The sequence below is a fragment of the Equus asinus genome, chromosome 2, assembly GCF_041296235.1.
Source record: "Equus asinus isolate D_3611 breed Donkey chromosome 2, EquAss-T2T_v2, whole genome shotgun sequence".
Taxonomy (NCBI): domain Eukaryota; kingdom Metazoa; phylum Chordata; class Mammalia; order Perissodactyla; family Equidae; genus Equus; species Equus asinus.
The window spans coordinates 52019894-52040006 of record NC_091791.1 but is presented as its reverse complement, the minus strand read 5'-3'; the positions used below and the strand labels follow the sequence as shown (position 1 = coordinate 52040006).

The window sequence follows — 20113 nt, the reverse complement described above, 5'->3', positions numbered from 1 at the left end:
CTCAAACGTGTTCCCATCTTTTTTGTTTCTACCACCCCTTTACCCAAGACTCCTCTCTAGAATGTTGGGGCCGCCTATTTGAATGTGTGAGGCAGGGTCTTCAATGGGCTGGGGCTCTCCTCCTCCTCCCTTCAGAGTGCCTTAACTAGAAGACCCAGTGCTTAAGAAATCTATAAGGAAAACCAGAAAATGGAGGAATCAAAACCAGCTCAGCCATGGGCAATTAACCAGTCCTTGCTAATTCTGTTGCTCCCCAGAAGCAAATCCTCACTCTGAATCAAACCTTTGCCAAAGTTTGTTTTGGAAAGGTCTTAAATCCACAGGAAAGAAACTAACAGTGTATGATGGAAGGCTGAGACAGGCTCCCTCCTAAACGGTTGGGACACCTTCGAATGAACTCAGGTTCGCTTACAAATCGCCGATCCCTAAAAGAGCGCAAACTAAAATTACATTTGTTTTTATTGAAAGGCAGCCTCAAGTGCTGACATGTAGTGTATGACATGTGATACATAATAATACTCTTAAACCAGTTCTGACATATCTCCGGCGGCCTAATAACCACAAATGATTGCTTTAGTTAAGAACTAGCCAGAAGCAAAATAGATCCATGTAAAAGTAGCTTGAACCATAAATACCTCAACAATATTTTATGTCACTTTGTAAAAGTTAAAGGACTCCTATAATAATTAACAACAAAAACGCCATGTTCTTTACTATTGTGTGTTGGTTGTGAAAGGTTATTTCATAGACCTGAGGCTGCCAGTGCCGTAAATTATGCAGGCACCAAGAAGCATTAAGGAGAAATAATAGCAATTTAAACGAAGGCTGACGTAATTCATGATAAACAGTCATTGGAAAATATTACAATGTTGTCTTTTTTGAGTGGGTTTAATCACAAGAATGTGACCATATTCTAACATAAACCACTTCTCTTTTCCATTGTGCTAGCACTTGGAATGTTGGCACCCACCCTAGCTGCAAGGTTCTTATTCACAATAATTGCTGAATCCAGAGCTCTAACACCTCCAGGGAACCTAACAATGTAAATTTGGTATTCTGATTGATGGAAGGAGCTTCCAAGACAAAGCTCAAAAGCTCTGGGCTGCATGGTGGTCCAAAAGAGGGACTGAAATTTGAGACTCATGCAGCCAGGATACCTTAAAGAATACCTATCAAAAAGACGGCTAAGTAATGCAAACACTGAAGAATTACTTTATTGTCGCATCTAAGAGAACCTTCAGATGTGGGATAAATCTGGCAGCTATTCTGATAAAAGCAAACCTTTGTCACAGATCATTCTGGGTGAACTGTAAATACAGCAACACGTTAAGAAGCAAATATGATGAGGAAGACCAAACCTGCCAACCTTCATTAATGCAAAATATTGCCGGGTCAGGATCATGAGACATGATCACAGGATATGGTGGCCAAGCAGATGTTTATATCTGAACAAACATAAATAATTGTTACCTTTAATATGGGGGAGGGGGTAGGGAATGCTGTGCATAAAACTGATTGGGGGAAGCTTTTTTTTTACCAAAAAATTAAAGCTCAGAACATGTCAACATGGAGACTGGTCAATACTTACTTCTCTGGATTCGCCCAGTCTTTGGGAGTGTAAAGAGAATAGTGATATTGCGATTATAACTGCACAGCCTTCCTCCGTAGAGTTCATTTAAAAGTCTTTAAACCACCTATTGATTATCTGTGTCGACGAAGCAAGGCAAGGATAAAAGAAAACACAGAAAAGCTAATAGCTTATTTTTCCCACTGGTTTCTATTTCATTCATGATCCATTCTTTCCAAAGGCCATTAAGAGCAGCAGAAGTGATTTCATTTTTTCTTCCTCTCCTTTTCTCTGCCAGCCTTCGGATGGAGGTGCTAATGAGCTGGAATAAACTCAAATGAAGGCAGAGGAGGCCTGCCCAGGAAGTCAGGGACTTGGATAATTTACATAGTGGGGCCCCTGTCCCTCATAATCAAAAATTAATTGCCACCTTCCAAAGATCATTTAAAATACCCATTATATAGCAAAACAGACTATTTGTGACCCTAGATCTCTTTTTCCACCTGAATCTATTTAAATAGTCCCAGAGGTCAAATATCTGGCCCCTCCTTTAAAAATATTCTTTCAAAATACGATAAATGGCTTTCTTTGGCATTCATACTAACAAAAACGTGTTTTATCTCCTCTTACCACACAAACCTTACTTTCTCTAAATAGCCCACTGCGAACATTATCAGTGAATTTTGCTCAGTGTACAAATATTTTATGTATTACAATGAAGAGCAGAATGCAAAACTTGCAAATATTTATTTTTAGACATATGGGGAAAAAAGCAATTAGAGCTAAAAATGTGAAGAATGAAGAGCTCACTTAGAAGCAATTACATTGGACATGCAAACTGTTCTGCCATGAAACTTTTATTCAGATGCTGAAAGCATATTAAGAAATATCACTTGCACATAAAAAAAGAGAATATTATTTCACAACTGAAAATATCCGATCACTATAAACAACATCTGGGGGTCATTAATAACTTACTCTGCAGCTGAATTAGCCAAATAATACGTGGCCTGACTCAGAATTCCTAAATTTCTATACTTGAAGAAAAACAGAAAAAACAAAACATAACAAATTATGACATATTTGCAAATATGGATGTTCCCTGGGCAGTTTACGTGAGTATGCAAACATGTGTACACATAATGGTCAATTTGTGTACACATACGAGGCACAGGCTGTTTGTGTGTTACTCACTACCTCCCCTTAAGTGGTGTCCTGTTTTTGTTTGGAGGAAGTTTAAGATTGTAATATTGAGTTCACTCTCTGCTCAGAGCCTTGTATGTAATTAGCATATTTTTCAGACTGGTAAGAATCTGACCATAAGCAGCATCTGAGAAGCTTTCCATTCCAATCTACTACAAAGCCTTTCATACGTGGCCTCATCACACATTTTAAGAACAAGCACACTGTTCAAATATTCCAGTCCTAAGATAAAAGAACTAACAATTTTACTGCCACACAAGCCACTGTACTGAAACACCCTAAATATTTATACTAACAGGAGTTGAAAATAGTATCAGAGAACAAGGCCAAAATATTTCTTGCACTCATTAATAGCAACAGTCTTGGGGAAGACAGATGCCAAAAAGCCAGCACTTTTCTAATTCACTGGGTCCCCTCACATGGTCTGTTATTATAGGTTTCATGGGGAGTCAACAGACTGGGTGACTTATGGGCAGGGGAAAAATAGTCTTTCAGATAATCCATATTTACATTTTTTTAAATGTCTCTAGAACATCTCTCTGAAAAGTACCGACTTTCGATTGTAAGATGCACAATTCTTTTCACATCTCAATGTCTCCGGAATCCGTGGTCTCCCAAGTGATGGCATCCTACAATTATAACGATTTTTATTTCCTAACGGTATATACAAAAATGTGTATTACAAACAATGTTGTCTTGATGAAATATAGTACCTAGTTTTTGGTCTGTATCAAGGGTTAGCAAATTTTTCTGTAAAGGGTCAGAGTGTAAATATTTTCAGCTTTGTGGGGCATACTCAACTCTGCCATTGCAGCACAAAAACAGCCATAGATTAAGACATAAGCTCATGAGTATGGCGTGGCAGTGTTCCCGTAAAACTCTATTGAAGGCGACAGTCCAGATGTGGCCTGGGGGCTGTAGTTTGTCCAATGTAAACTAGATTGTAAACAGCACGCTGACCTGTGAGAATGGACCAGCCGTGCACAATGATGGGACACCAGGCCTGGTGATGTACCTGCTGAAACACGAACCTTGCCATATTTCGCAGTCTTCCCAGTCTAACGACTCGCCTACAGCAGGTGCTCAATATATGTCAGATAAGGCGCAAGTGACTGGCCATGTTTAAACTCACATGAGTCACTAAACGGACATTGTTCAGGGGCGGGGAAGCAAAGACTTTGCAGGTAAATGGGAAGAATGTACCAGGCTACCTCTATGGGAAAATTGCTTTATATATTTGACAAAAGCCCCGGAAATTTTGAGTAGCATTCTTATAATTATTATTTAGTGAATTAGAACAGTTCACAGTCTACTATAAAGAGGAGCCCAGCATACCCTGTAAGAGCACCGACTGTAAAGTACACAGAGCCTGGTTCGAATCCCAGCTCCACCACTTAACCAGCACTGTTGGATGACTTCCTTAAACAGCTCTGAGCCTTGGTTTTCTATCTGCAAAACAGGGATAACAATACCTACCTAAAAGTCCTGTTGTGAGAGTGTAAGGAGATAATGTATATAGTAGCTGCTCAATAAATGTTAGATAAAGTTGGCTTCACTAAGCCTTTCTCTGAAGTGATCAGTCATATTTAATAAAACAATTCATCAAATGGGTATCATTTAGGGGCACAAACTATATTTAAGCATCTCACACAGTGCCTGATGCACAGCACACTCTCAATAAAAGGTATGAGCTACTGGTATTATTGTTATTTTTTAACTAACCAGAATTCTCAGGGAACGAGCTGTCCTACTTAACAACTTGTAAAGTTTACAGAGAATCATTTCACATCGTGATTTGTTTGATTGATAGAATATAAGTATGTGAGAACAGAAAGGGATCTTAAAGATCCTCCAGCCCAGGAGTTCTTAATCTAAGGTTTCACATTGTCTATGAATCCTGAAAAATATATGCAGAATTGTCTATATTTACTCGATATGTTAATTTTTGCTAATAACATTGTTCAAAGCCATGATGATGATGGTGATGATGTTTGCATGCACATTTTTATGAGAAGAAGATTCACAGCTTCCATCAGATTCTCAAAGGGGGCTGAGATCCAAAAAGGCTCAAAAATTTGGTCCAACCTTCCATTTCTCATATAAGACACAGATAGACAGAGTTAACAGAGTTGCCAAAGCTCTCTATTTGGTATGAGGGTCAAATTCTGAACCCATTTCTCCAGAGTCCCAGTCAAGCGCCCTTTCTATTATGTTGTGCTTTTTCTTAATTTCTTGATATTTAATAGCACTAGAGTATATCCCCCCAAAATCACGGCTCTGCACTTTTCCTTAAGGCAAGGCCTTCTACCTGAGCCTGTGACTGTCCAAGGAACACACCGTGCCTTCTCCTGCTACTTCTCACCACATCTGACACGCATGTCAACACCGGTTGTAGCTCAATGGTTCCTCCACCACACCTGGACAGAAGCAATTAAGGAAGGAGGAGCTGACAGTAATAATTACTATGTCAACTTCCATTCTCCATTATCATTGCCACCAACTCCAACTTTAGGCATTCCTACAGCACTGAGTTTCAATCTTAATGTGTATAAAGTGGACTTAAAATAATGGTAACAGGACATTACCCTTTCAAATTCAGGAGGTCTGAGACTAAAAATCAAAGTTTTAGTAACTTCTTCAGGAGACTGATGCTGATGTGAAAATCTTTGCCTGAGCTCACCTTCTTGCCTAAGCCCAGTATTCATTGAGGAAATTTTTTCTGGTTGTTCTTTAGAGCCACGCAGAATCTCTGGATCTTCCTTCTGAACACTGGTCCTCAGTGTCCTCAACCGTAGCTCTAGAAGGTTCGGTACATGGGGCTGTTTGTGAACTAAGCCATAGCAGGCTCTGATTATCTGATCTCTCTGCTATGACTTAGAAGGAAAATAGTTTTGGCAATAAGAGATTCCTGGAATTTATCCTAAAGAAACCATCAAAATCCTGATCCTTTTATAGATAAAGATGTTCATTACAATATTAATTATACATTACACATCAAAGCAACATAACAAAATGAAATCCTGGAGGAAACAATATAAACTTCTAATAGAAACGGATTCTGTAAACCCTATAAATTCACTTTATGCAGTATTATGCAACCATTAAAATGGTGTTTATAATAATGTGGGGAAATGTTTATTTTATAATAACTAAAATTTTAAGATACAACAATTGCATACATAAAATGTTCTCAAGTAAATAAAAATGCTTGGAAAAAAAGACTGGAAGGAAATAGATAAACACTGATGCAATTATTGATGATATTTAGAGAGATGATATCAAAGAGTGGATAAGCATATCAGCCTTGAAGCCAGACAGACTTGAACAAGAATCCAGCATGACCACTTACTAGCTCTGTGACTTTGGTTGATGTAAGCTTTTGTAGCCTCTGTTTCCTCCCCTGTGAAGTGCTGGTTAATATGAGCTTCCATATAGTGGCGCTCTAAGGGATAAGTAAGACAATATATGTAAAGGGCTTAGCATAAGGCCTGGCATATGGTACATGCTCACAGAAGCATGGCAATTATTATTATTAGTATACTTGTGCTTTTCATAATGGAAGTAATTTCATAATGAGAAAAATATTTGGAAAAACATATGAGCTGTTTTTACTATTTACTTTTTTTTTCCTCCTTGAAATAGTGTACAAAGAGGGTGAGGGATTGGGAGCAACTGGTTAACTGAAGATTCTGGTTCATTAGGGTTTGCTGCACATAATCTTGCTGCTGCGACGCCATGCCCTTCAGCACTGGGCCACATTTGGGGTATGGCATTAAGAGCACAGGTCAAGAAGCTGATGCCCAATCCCACTGTGGTCTTACCATTACTGCACTAATGTTTAGCCACTGATTTTCCTGATCAGTTCTTCAACTGCCCAATGGAATCAATGACACCTGTCCTCCTGGTTATACAGAGTTGTTTAGAGGCAAGACATCATGGACTGGGTGAAGTCTCTTTAAAAAGTATGAGGAGTGCTCTTCCATGTGAAAGACATTCCTCTCATGAGGTGTGAATACCAGGGCAGAGAGTGGGATGAGCAGTCACCGGGGTTGGGATTGCTGAGGCCACAATCTCTGCGTTTCTGAGGCCACCTCCTCAGCTCAGGCAAATGACATTGGCACCAAGGGTCAGCAAGACAATTTAATGGGGGCTCCACAACACTGCCTGTTTGCTCTACTCCTGACACATTTCAATTTCCTTTCTCTCAGGAACAATGGGACCAAGGCATTCTTCACAGCAAAGATCTGTCATGTGTAAAGACAAGCCTCAAAAGAACCAACATCCTCTCTTTTTCTGAAGTCATTTATGTGTGGGGATGGGGCAGGGGTCAGTGTCCTGATAGAATATAGTTTCTGGTACTGTGTGTGACATCAATGTTAAAATATTTAATCTTCTATTTTAAAGACCTAATGTTCACGTCTGGGACTCTAAGGAAGAAAGTGTGTCCTGCTAAACCCTGCATGTTGTGAACTTGCCTTATCCAGGATACTCCATGGAACTCTCCTGAGAAACAGAAGGCCTCATTCTCATCTATAAATAACACAGAGCATGTCAACGATCCATAAAATATCCTTGGGCCATTAAGTGCCATCCATCAAGTAGTTTTCCTAATAATGAACATTATACTGGCTAAGCCTTTTCTTCCCCAATGCCTTCTGATATGATTCCAGCTTGAACTGTGATCTACATATTGTTCCTGATCCATAGAGCCCATATTTAATTAGAACTTGTCAATGTGCTAATGGTCCTGTCACTGTTCCTTGATTTCCACAAAGAATTCTGATATATGTGGTTTAGAGGCTGGAAAGGTCGATAAGCTGACTTCTGGGTACAGGCTACCGATTGCCCTAACTTAAGGATGCTCCTCAACTTCTTCAGAAAGAACACCCTTCTAGGTTGTGCCATCTCCAGGGCCTGTTAAGCGTTGTAACAAATGAACAATCTTCAACCAAAGACATTGACCAATTTATGAGCAACGTGCTTCTGGTTTGAAAAGTTGAGGAAATGTTGAGAAAAACCCACTTCCTTTGTGCTGGACACTTTCTCTTGAGAGTTCAATCAACTGGCAATGAGCGAAAGCTTAAAGATTGAGGTCAAGAAATACTTGACTCTAAGAAAGGAAGTAAGATGGTGGAGATTTGAAGCTGTCTGGAATCTAGCAGAGTTTCTATATCATTTCAGCAAACACATGTTGATACAAAGATGAGTAGGGCATGATTCTTACCCCCTCTAGGAGCTTAGAATCTAGTGAGGAGAAATGCAATTGAAGCTGTTAACTTTAATACCAAGCACAAGGAAAAAACAACTTTGGAAAAGTACTAACACAGAAGGGACAAAGAGCAAAGTGTCAAAGCTGATTATTCTGAAGCTATTCTTTTGGCCTAGAAGTGGCCCTTTAAGCAGCCAGGAAACCAAGCAGACACCTCACTCTCATATCCCCTACTGCAAAGCTGGTGCAGCCCTCCTTTTCTTTCTTATAGACCCAGGGGAAAATTTCCAATTTAATAAGAGACAAGTTGATTTTTCCTCCAAGAGGCTTCCCCTGGGTCCAAACCACAATGAGGCCCGTGAGAGAAGGGCTCAGGAGCACGTGCTCCCTCAGGGTAAGGTGACATCTTCTAGGAAGGAAAAAAAGAATTTTGCTTGTAGAGACTGTTTTTTGTCTATGCTGAAGCTAAAAATGACAGAGGACAAAACCTCTGTCTTTGAGCTTCGAAGTTCAAAGTATTTTCCATCTCCTCACCTGAAAAAACTTCCTCCTTTTTGAATCCCTTAAGGTCCAGTTGAAGATCCACTTCCTCTAAGAGGCCTCCCCTGACATCTGGGCCCTCTTTCACACATCTTTTAACTCCGGTGGCACCTAGAGCTTGACCTCCTCAGTTAGCCCTTAGCAGACTGCCTGGCAGTGTCCATTATGTGGCAAACCTTTCCCACTTACGAAGCTTGGCAGATGTCATCTCCTCTGAGCGTCAAAATAACTCCCGACCCTTAGTTCCACGCTCCTCTCACTTTGTGGTGGAAAAGTGTGCCCACTGGGGTCAGCAGACTGGGCAGGAGGAGGTACTAACTCCCACTTCAGAACATGCTAGGTCTGTGGCCTTGTAGTAACTGTTACCATAAAATGCAGAATTGTTAAGGAACCACAGATAATATTTGCAGTGGCCCATTGCTCTATGTCTTCTCTCAGCCAACTTGATTTTTAAGTGTCTTGAGAGCAGAGACCAACATCCCAACAATGCCTGGAGTTCTGCCTTAAACAGAGTCAGTGCTCAGTGAATGAAAGAACAAGTACCCAAGAAGCATTGGAACACATCAGTCTTTTTCTGCCCAAATCCCATCTGTTCTTTAGTCCTCCAAGATGGCGACTGGAGAGCCAAAAAGGCAGATCAGAGAAGAAATTCTTGGGGAGAGAATTTCTAGGCAACTTCCAAAGGGAGCATAAAGCCCAGATGATGGAATCAAGGTCCACGCCAGCCAGCAATGAGAAGATTTCCTGAGCAGGCAGCACAGCCGGCTCTCGTGCCAAGAGCTTGGCTATTCTGCCTCCTTTGAAAACCCATTACCAAATCATGGCAAGCGAAATTTAATTTTAAAAAGGGAAATGATTTATGTGCTACAGGAATAAAGAAGTGACAGAAGCAGGAAAGCTTGCATACATTTCATTTTTTGAAATTAGACCTATAATTTTTTCATTAAAGGAGGATGCCAAGTTGGGAAAGCCAATGCGTTCTAAGCAGAAAATTACAGAGAGGTGTATAATGAAAGTCCTGTCAGCATTGCAATCCCATGTCTTAAAAAGAGTCCATGAGAACACAGGACAGTTTGCTACCGCCCCCTTCAACTTCTAAATTGTTCCAGCTCTTAAAGGGCTCTATACTCATACCTGCTTCTCTGATGAGATGGAAAGCCATTGAGCGACTGGAGCAAGGAAGTGATTATTCTAGCTGGTGTGCTGAAAAAAGATGAAAGGACAGCAAGGCCTGAAGCAGGGAGATGGAGAGGACAAGAGAGGATAGTGGCTGGCATTAGAGTTTCTTGATCCCAAGCCACTGGTTTTCAGATTTTGAATCTTTATGATCATTCCTGTCCCAACCGCTCCAACACACCCAAGCTCTCTGCATCCTACAGAACCGATTGTACATTCATTGTGTAGAGACCTGGTGGTCAGTTATCTGTTTCCAGTCATCTTGATCTCAGGAAGTCTGAAAGATCTTTCTGAGCTAGGTCTAAGAGGAGAGGCAGTCTAGTGTAATGGTTAATGGCATGGATGCTGAACCAGACTCTCTAGGTTCAAATACTGGTTTTAGCACCTGCTAGCTGTGTAATGTTGCTGTGCTTTAGTGTGCATACCTGTGAAATGAGGGAGAGCAATGATATTGACACACAGTATGCATGTATCCATTCATTCATTTAACCAATATTTATTACACATCTACTATGTGGTAAGTATTGTTCTGGTCCCCAGGCACACGGTTATGAACAAGACAGAAAACTTCCCCACTCTTAAAGAGGTTACATATTTGTCTGGGTTGGCAGGGGGGAGACAGACTATATAAACATGTAAAGAAACAAATATAAGAGTTAATTTCAGATAGCGATGAGTTATAGGAAAATAATTATACATTTGGTGATGGGATAGAACCCAACTTGTGGAAAGGGGAAGGTCAGAGAAGACTTCTCTGGGGAGGAGACATTTGAGCTGAGGCTGGAATGATGAGAAGGAGCCAGACCCAAGATATCTGGGGAAACACATTCCATGCGGAAGGACAAACAAACAAATATTTCTGGAATGAATGGATGTTGAATGAGTTTTGGTGGCAAATGATCCCTCATCTTCCCTAGCAGTCTGTATAGGTATGAAACAATTTTGTGGGTGTTTTTTGAGGAACCACTATGGACCTGATATGTAGTTAAGGTTGTGTTGGGTGGTGCAAGAGGTAAGAGAAGATTCTTATACTTAACAATGAGTATTTAAGTAGTATTTACCATGTACCATCTAAGTGCTTTAAGTCATTAACACATTTAATCTTCAGAACCACCCTGTGAAGATTATGGTATGGTCTATATTTATGAGGTATGGTCCACGGCTATCCCACATTTTGCCAATATCTTCCCCACATACTACATTGTAAGCTCCTTAAGAGTGGGGAATTTTTCTGTCTTATTCATGACTGTGTGCGCAGGGACAAGAACAATACTTGGCACACAGTAGGTGTGGAATAGATACTGGTGAAATGCATGAATGGATGGGGCCTACTGTGTATCAGGCACTATGCTGGGCTCTAGGCATCCCTCAGTCCACAGCCTAATCTACAGTCCAACAAACTTAAATCAATCCAGTTCCCCTGACAGGAAAGGATGAAAGAGCTTAGAGACAATCTTCTTTTATCAAGAGGATTTTAAAAATCAAGTGAATACAGACTTACTCTGAACTTCATTCCACCAACCCTAACCCTCACTACCAATTTTGCCTGTGATTTTTTCAATGACCTGGCTCTTTTCTGTAGTGTGTGTGGTTTTTTTTTTTTAATTGATAAAAATATCTGTTTCACCCTAGAGAGGAATATGTTGATATTGCTAATGTAATGGGATATAACTTTCTTGCTTTTCTAGATGAAATGCTAGGTGAAATATTAGCCAATATAGACACAAATCCTTTCTTCTGGGGTGAACAAGAGTTTATTGTACTCATGAGTCCAAATAACTTTTTAATAACCCATTGAGTCCACTCAGCTACAAAAGGAGTCCAGAGTTATTTTAAAATATCCTTTCAAGTTCCAAAAATAGAAAAGAAATCCACTAATCCTACCCATTCCATATGACTCTGTAAATTAATTTACGGTAGCAACATAAAAACTCTTTTCATTAACCCCCAAGAGAGACGGTACCCTAGCTTCCAATGTCTCTGCCCAAGGAGGTCTGCCCTCCAGCCCTCTTTGCATCTTACTGTCCTGGAAACCAAGGCCATGTGTTAATCATTACATGCGCTATGAGCACATCCGATACACCTCAACCAGCAGATTTATTTGGGTCTGGTTTATGATTTTGCATGATGAACTTAACATTCTCTCTGTCCCCACTTTGGCAGCACATAAAGAGGAGGCACCAAGAGCGGTCTTGGTTAGACGATTCTCTAATGATAAATACTACCTCTAGAAAATTTCCAAGACAAAGCAGTCCTCCAAATGGGATCTCTGAAGGACAAGGTCTTCTGCATAAACAGCACAACTTCTTCCCCACTTGGCTTCAATGAAAGAGAAACGGCTGCCTTGTTATCATTTTGGAGCTCGGTGGGCCCCGCGGGCAGGCAGCAGAAGCCCGAGTGTGGACAGTGGCCAGAACAAAGCCATTTGATCATTGACATCCACTGTGACCATGAAACCTACTCTGGCAAGGAAAAAAGTGTTTACTCACTTACAAATTCCCATGATCCTTAACAAAACAACTGCCTTTCCTTTCATTTCCAGCAAAACATGTGATGTTTAGAGGGGAAGAGGCAGAGTCCAGCTCGTCCTTTACGGTTCAAAATAATTTTATACATCCTGAGTTTTCTTTCATAAAAAAGTCAAGGTTTCATCCCCTCTTCTGTTTCCCTACCCCCCTTTGCCTTTTCTTTTGTCCATAATGTCATTATTTCACCCAACAGGAAAACGGAGAGGGAAAGTTCAGTGCAGAAAAGCTTCTTTAAATCATACTGTAAAACGTAGAAAACTTTTCCTTTCCATTAAGGTTCCAGTAAGAGCCTCGGAGCCTTAGGGAAACGATTCCCCTATTATTCAAAGAGCAAGATTGGTTTAGATGACTACAAGCTGTCCATGGCCGAAGATCCTAGCAGAAACAGTAGAGAGTCTGCACTTACCAACAAGATTTTTTTTAATCAAGTGAGTACAAATTTTCCTGAGCCTAGTGAGTGGGCTGTTACACCTGGATTTTACAGAAGGGACAAGTGAGGGACCTTATGTCACTTGCCCATTGGCACGGCAAATCAGACAGTTGAGCCTTGATTAAACCTGGGCTATTTGCCTATAAGCCTAGTACTCTTTCTACTGTACCATACTGTCCCACTGCTCCCCCCTAGCCCTTTGGCAGAGTATATGTTTTAATATTGATGTAGCCAACTTCTTCTCCCCGAAGATTAGAGCTCGTTGTGTTCAACACATGGACTAAACACCAAGATGACAGTCCATCTCATCTCTGTTCCTCTCAGGTAAATTACCACATCCTTCCTCTAACCCCATCTCATTCGGTCAAGAAACACACTCACACACACAACCATCTGCCAAAGAACTTAGAAGCACAACTTCTTATGTCTCTTTGCAATTCAAAACTCTAACCAAAATAAACTGAATTTTTATTATTTTTTTAATCAACCTTATCTTAATCCATTTAGGCCTACCCACCTTTGAGGACTCATTTCATCTCATTTATGCATACTGGGTCTGCCTGACATCTCTTTGATAGAAGCCAATACCTTAAAGTTATCCATTTATCTGCAGTACTGTGTGTGCCTCTGTTTGGATTTAGCTGTCAACACTTCACACATGTGAAATCAATCTGTGTGATATTAATGTAAACATTGTGCATTACAAACTGGTGGACATTTTATCGTTCCAACAGGAAAAATAGACAAAATGTTTGCATGTATGTGTTTTCTCTACAGCATAGACAATAACACAATATAAATGACAGTATGTGTTTTTACAAAAGAGGAATCGAATTATAAAAAGAGGTAAAAGGAAGATGGGAAGCTGTTGGAGAAGACTCAGGTTAGGAGATTCTAACAGGATAGTGGGGCAGGATTATGCATCGGGTAAAGATTTTCATGAAAAATATTGTCATCCCTAATGTCACTTTCCCCTCATTCTTATTATAATCTCATTTCCTAATTGCATGCGCAATACAACCAGTTTGCATAACGCTTTAATGGGGAATCCATTGCTTTAGTTTTAAAAAGAGCCAATTCTCTTGTGCTAAGAAAAGAGCACATTGCCTTTAAGAGATTTGTAACTGACAAGATGGAAGAATGCGGGCAGGATGTCAAGGCTGAAGTTTTTCAATCACCTACCATTAATATGATTCAATTTATGCTTATGTCATAGGTTTAGACATTGCACAGTGCTGTAAGCAAGGAAGGGACTTGAATAAAATATAACGAAGAAAGCAGATGGTATGCTATCAAAACCCTTCAAGCCTAAAATAACCTTTCCCAAGTTAGGAGGATAGTTAATTAGAACCAGGACATATTTACTCTATTCTGAATATCTCAATGTAAATAAAAATCAAAATGACACTACTGTAATGTGGAACTAAATGATGAAATTTCATCTATTCTATTTTTCTTTAATAGTTTCTAATCAAACTTTTCATTAAATAGCTTCATAAAATTCCACGGAGAATTTATTTACAGGGACTCATTGTAGATTTAAAAGCCTTACTTTTATTGTTCAATTAGACTTGTTATTCAGTGGACATTAAAACAATGGGCAAGGGGAAGGTGTCTGAGCAGCCAGGCAAGGTTGTCACACACAGCAAAGTCCGTTTTCAGAGACGAGCCCTGGGAAGGCAAGGAAGCTGCCAGCACACGGAGAAAATAGGGGGGCAGGCCTGCCCAAGAAGGAAAGCCCAGTTCCACTTCTAAAGCCACTGCCTGGGTTCGTCCCAGCCCTGGTCCACCAACTCACATTCATATCTCTCTGGTAGAGAGGGCATCAGGCCATTTACTAAGGGAAAACAAACCTAAGAGAGGCCAACAGTTGACCCAGGGTGAAGGCAGCCATTCTTAATGTGGAGAGTCAGCACATGAATTTTATAATTTAGATATTTACAACAGTTTTCTATTACCCTCTCTCTCTGTCCTTTAAAACCAGATCCAGTACTGCCTTTTCCGTGAGACTTTCCCTGACCCTCCCCATGATCACCATCTCCAGCCACGCCACCTCTCCCACCCCCCGGCTTACGGAGAAATTCCTACCGTACTTGCTTTCTGCAACGCTCACCAAATACTTAATCATTGACTTTCTTGTAACATTAGTTAACCTTTCAGGTGCGTTAATCCTGTCTTCCCCAATTAGATTTTAAATTCTCAAAACAAGCAACGACTGTGTTTTATTTATCTTTTGAACACCCTCAACCACCCCCACTCCTTAATCCCATTTAACAGAAGAAAGCAAAAAATATGTTAGTTAATAAAATAAACATTATTTAATCATAGGAAAGCAGACACTGTCCTTTTGAGAAGGGCCTTGGAGGTATTTTAGGGCAATTTATGAATTTCATGTGTCAAAGGTGTAGCTGCTAAATGCTATAAACTCTTTGCCATCAGCTCCACCATTCATCCACCTGGTGATATGGCTAATAAAATTTGATTTTTACAGCCTAGGCATACTGTTACCTAAATTACATTTGACCAATTACTGAAGTCACCAAATGTGTGGTACAGAATATATACTGTGTAGCAAATTCATCTGTGGGCCCCCTGGCACTCGTGGTAATCTGACAGAAGTGTTTCAGTCATCTGGCAGTGTTTAATATTAGGAACATTTGTTTAATGCTAGTCACTAATTAAATTTATGTTCTTCCACCAACTGTTAGTTGGTTGGAGAGACCCAAGCCCGCGTTCTGACGAACGCCTTAACCCATGTTGATCTCAAATACAACCAGTTGGAGGTTTCAAAGAGCGTTCTCTGGAAATTTAGCTGTGTGACCAAAAGTGGAAGGTGGGGGAGGGATGCCAGTGAGGGTGTTCAAATTAAGTCAAAATGAGCTGTTTTTGTTCACTTACTAAAATGAAATACTATAAGAAGTACAAACTATTTGAAGTACACACTGAACTGAAAAACGAAAATCTAATACTCTAAATATTATACTAGCCATCTAGGAGCTCTTTAAAGGTACCTTATTCCAAAAGAAAACTTCCACTTTAAGAGGCTGGAGAGGAAAAAGAGCATTAAAATTAGCCATACCAGAAGAAAGTTCAGGAAAACATTCAAAAGTCAGATGCTTGTGTTTGTGAGAACATTTAAAACTAATTTAGTAACTCAACAACCATTGTGATCACTATTAAATTGGAACTTCTTTCTGTTACCAATTCTAGATGTAACAGCTTTGAAACTCAGTGACTAATAACTCAAACTAGCCAAAGGTTAAAACATTTTTTCATTATTTTACATTGTGAAACTCTAATTCTGAATACTCTTAAATGAGGGAAAGCATTCTTTCAGTTTTCTTTTGTGTCAGGAATTTAGAGACCTCCTGAGCAGCAGGCAGGACGGATGGTCTGCGGGTAGAGATATGGAAGAAGAACTCCAAAAAGAAGTATTGAAAAGGGAAGATTTGTAAATGCTGATCTGAAGAGGAAGTACTTTTAAAAATGTATTGGATATGTTCATCTACTTGAATAAAATGGTTATTTGAATATTACAAATATGACAATAAACTCTTTTGGGAAGAAGGAAAAGATAAGGTATAAACACTAGTACTCTCTTATAGATTGACAGTGATTTGATAAGCTAGAGTGTGAAAGGCATCTGAAAAAATGGTTCATAATAAAAAAAAGTCATGTCCAGTGAACTTACGTCCCCTTCCTCTCTTTCTTCCCTGCCTTCTTGAATCATTAGATCCCAGCCTCTCCTCCTTGCCCCTCCTCTGCCCATACACCTACTTAGAATATCCCTCCCACAGCAGCTACAGGGCTGCTGGGATCATGAATAATCACATTGGAAAGGCCACACTGGACCCCAAAACCATGCCGAGGCCTGTAATGGTTAAGCAGAATAATCTGAATTTGAATAATCTGCAAACTAGGGATCCTTAGGAAAACATTAGCCAACAGAATCAAGGACTTTTCCAGCTCAAAGGGACCCTGTACTCTCTCTAGACCAGAGGTCTCAACCTCTTCTCCACCCAGGTACTCACGAGGGACTCAGCATGGCTCAGTCGTCACACTGGTCACTCTATTGTAGCGATTCCAGAGAAGGGGTGGGGTGAGGGTGGGGGATGTTCATGCCTCTGTTAGGATAGGAATTTCCAAGGAACATGTGTAGTTTGGTAAAGTACCCTGGGAGTATTCTGTATCCCTGCCTAGCCTGTTGAGAACCACTGATATGGTCGAATCTCTTCAACAAACAGATGAGAAAGTGAAGATTCGAGAGATGCGATCTTGGCTTGCCTCCAGTCATTCACTGAATCATGCAAGGTCTCCTAAACTGATATTGTGGTATCTTCTCCTCCTTCCCTTCTATCTATAAAGACACGTGACCAATCAGTTAGGCAGAGATGCAGATAAAGATCCATGTGCCCACCAAAGATGGAAATATATATATGTATACAAATACATTCATACACATGAAAAAATTCAGGGGCATGGGTATCTATCGTCTATCTGTCTGTCTATCTATTCACCTGATAATACTGAAGCGGTTACAATTGGTGCATTTTTTTCAGTTCCTTGTAACACTGAAAAGGGAGCGATCAGTTAAATAAAAAAATCAGTATCTGAATAGCCAAAGCCTTTTAAGAAAGCACTAACATGAAGGTTTCCTGTCCTAAAGTCCAATTTCAAGGTCGACCAAGCAACTTCAGACTCTATATTGAACAACAAATTCGAAATAACAATCTTTTATCTTGGTAAACAGAGGCTGCCAAGGAGGCAATGATGCTGTATAATGCAGTAATTTGGGGGATGGGAGGGGTGGAGTGGCACATTGGGCTCGTGAAAATAAGCCCTGTTCTCCATCACTGCTCTCCACAAGAACTGAGAACAACTAAACACACACGCACAAGCTTCATGTAGGAAAAAAAAAAGACTCACCAAACTCATCGCATATACTCTCATTTTCTATGAGAGTTGGGTGGTCAAAGGTGTCCCGACAGTACAGGATCTGAGGGTTCTTGCTGACCACTGCAATGCCCCCCAGGGCTAATGCAAACTGGTCCGTTAGAATGGAAGACGGCTTATCCTGGATGCGTTTCAGCATCGAGCGGTACCGGCAGTACTGAGGGTAGCTGAGAACTATCACATTCGTTTCTTCCTCGTCCTCCCCTAGACAAATGAGAAAACACTTCCATTACCCTTCTCCCTCCAACAAAGAACTGTCACAGCCATGATACAAGTTCAATGATCACTTCTGGTTTTGTACTAAAAATGTAGTCTTCAACAAGACTCTTATACCAGTTCATCTTATCACAGTCTGGCTAATGCCAGTATCCCCTCCAGCCCCATCTCACCAATCCAGTTCCACAGCAAACCCTCAGGCTACCCGCAGAGAAAAGAAAAAGTGGAGAAAAGAAAGAGTGGGATGACCCTATTGACAGATAGAGTAATGCTTCGGTCACCATCAAGCAGCAGAACCAAAACACTGTTTCGAAAGAATTTTATATATATTTTAAGCATTAAAGTCATCATCGTAGGAAAAAATCAGAATTTTCTTGAGCTTCTTTATACTTATTTTCACAGCCAGCTATTACTTTTATTTTGGATTATATAGTCTTTCGGTGCTTGAAGGCTCTGGAAAGGTCATCTGGCCCCAGAGAGATGTCCATGGGTCTAAATACATCATCTGCTTTGGAGGTCCTTCGTGCTGTTCAACAAATATTTCTTGTTCTCTTTACGGACCCTGTGGAGAGACCGTGCTCCTCAGCCCACTGGAGTCAAGTGGCTGTGTGACTTGTTTTGGCCAATGAAATACGACAGAAGTGGGTGGCTCCTTTAAGTGCCAGTGTGTAACTGACCACACTCTCTCCTTCCCTTTGTTCTGGACATCTGTAATATTTCAGGGAGTTGCTGCTCTGCCAGTCTGGGTTTTGGAGGGAGAATAACATGGAGCAGAGCCCCTGGTTGATCCTAAATGGACATATAGCATAAGCAGAAAACAAACCTTTGTTGTTTTAAGGGAGACTGTGATTTGGGGGTTATTTGTTTTTGCAGCATGATCTATCTCAGCTTGATTAATATGCCCACCTCTCCACCCTCCCCGAACCCATACCTCCCATCTTCTAATGTTCCTCAAATCCATCTGGTAACTTGGCACAACTCAGAGAACCACACCGGGAGGACTTCCCAAGCACGCTTGTGAAAGAGCTCCATCAGAACCAACTTAACTCAGGAGGACATTTCAGCAACTTTAATGAAGCTCCCTCTAACAATGATCTTAACGCTTATTTACATCTCACTATATTAATGCTTATTTATAAAAACCAGATTCTGCATGGATGAATCTTTCCTTCGTCTTAAGCTTGAGAAATGGCAAACACTCGCCGTTGGTGGCCTGCCACCTGCACAACGTCAAGCTGAATTTAGGCTCCATGACCCAGTTTGACATCGCTCTGTGTAACCACACCATCAGGGCGTTTGTAAGCAATTCCCAGATATCTCACTTGCTTATCCAAAGGGAAAACACTCAATATTTCGAGCTCTTACCCTGCTGCAGGGAATTGCACAAGACAGTTGTTAAGGATACCAACATTATCGTGGCCATCTGGTAACCAGTGGGAGACGAATGAGTAGGGACAGAACATAATGATGGAACATAACCAGTACCAGTGGAAGGTGTGCATGTGACCTTTTCAGATAGGAGGCCAATCCCCAGATGTATTTCTAATTATGTTCACTTAGTTCCTCAGGCTGGAGGCTTCTTCAAGAATGGAGATGTTTAGCTGCTTTCAAGATGACATCTTTTAACAGTTTACATTTCTTAGACTCCTGCCTGGTTTGTGGGTAGCCACTTTGTCAGCTGGCACACTTAATTAAAAGGAAATATATTTACATTGAAGGAAAGTCCCCAAATAAAAAGTGGTTTTGAGATGCTGATATATGTCCCAAGACATGCCAATTTGAGATTTTTACAGCAGACCAAGACACCAGTTCACACTTTGGGTTCAAATCTGTGCTTTCTATAGAGTTAAAGCACAAAAAGTTTTAGTGGAAATATTCACAAACATCATCAGGACTCCAGAGTATCTAAGTGCTAGTTGAAGAAGGAGTCCCCAGTGTGGCAATTCTATCATTCAATATTTGTTATTCTATTTGTCCAAGACGTTGAGGATGAGAGAGAGGGGAACAACCATGAACCCCCAGGACTTACGGCAGTATGCCCAGCACCTAATACCAACTCCTGTCAATGAGAAATACTGTGCAAATACTATGACAGCTTCCAAAATTCTACCTTGGCTGTGCTATTGGCTTTCTGTGATGGGGGAAGTTGCACTAGTTTCTCCAAGTGTTCTTGAAACGAAATGGAGAAAGTTGTGCTTTTTAGGTTAAACGAGGGCAAAGGAATTGATGCTTTGGAGTTAGTTTCACAGCAGAAAGTGTCACCTAGACTCTTGAGACCACTTCACTTCCTT

The 20113-nt window shown here is 40.5% G+C and overlaps 1 protein-coding gene across 3 annotated transcripts in view; it reads right to left on the bottom strand.

Moving 5' to 3' along the window:
* The window catches only part of ARID5B (AT-rich interaction domain 5B), a 173593-nt gene that overhangs the window by 69916 nt on the left and 83564 nt on the right, over positions 1 to 20113 (bottom strand). For 2 of the 3 annotated variants that reach the window (XM_070488567.1, XM_070488574.1), the window contains one exon: positions 17580 to 17810. The exons of the other annotated variant lie outside the window; for it this stretch is intronic. In XM_070488567.1, coding sequence (XP_070344668.1) covers positions 17580 to 17810 — 231 coding nt within the window. The remainder of the gene's footprint in view (positions 1 to 17579; positions 17811 to 20113) is intronic. 3 annotated transcript variants of the gene reach the window in all.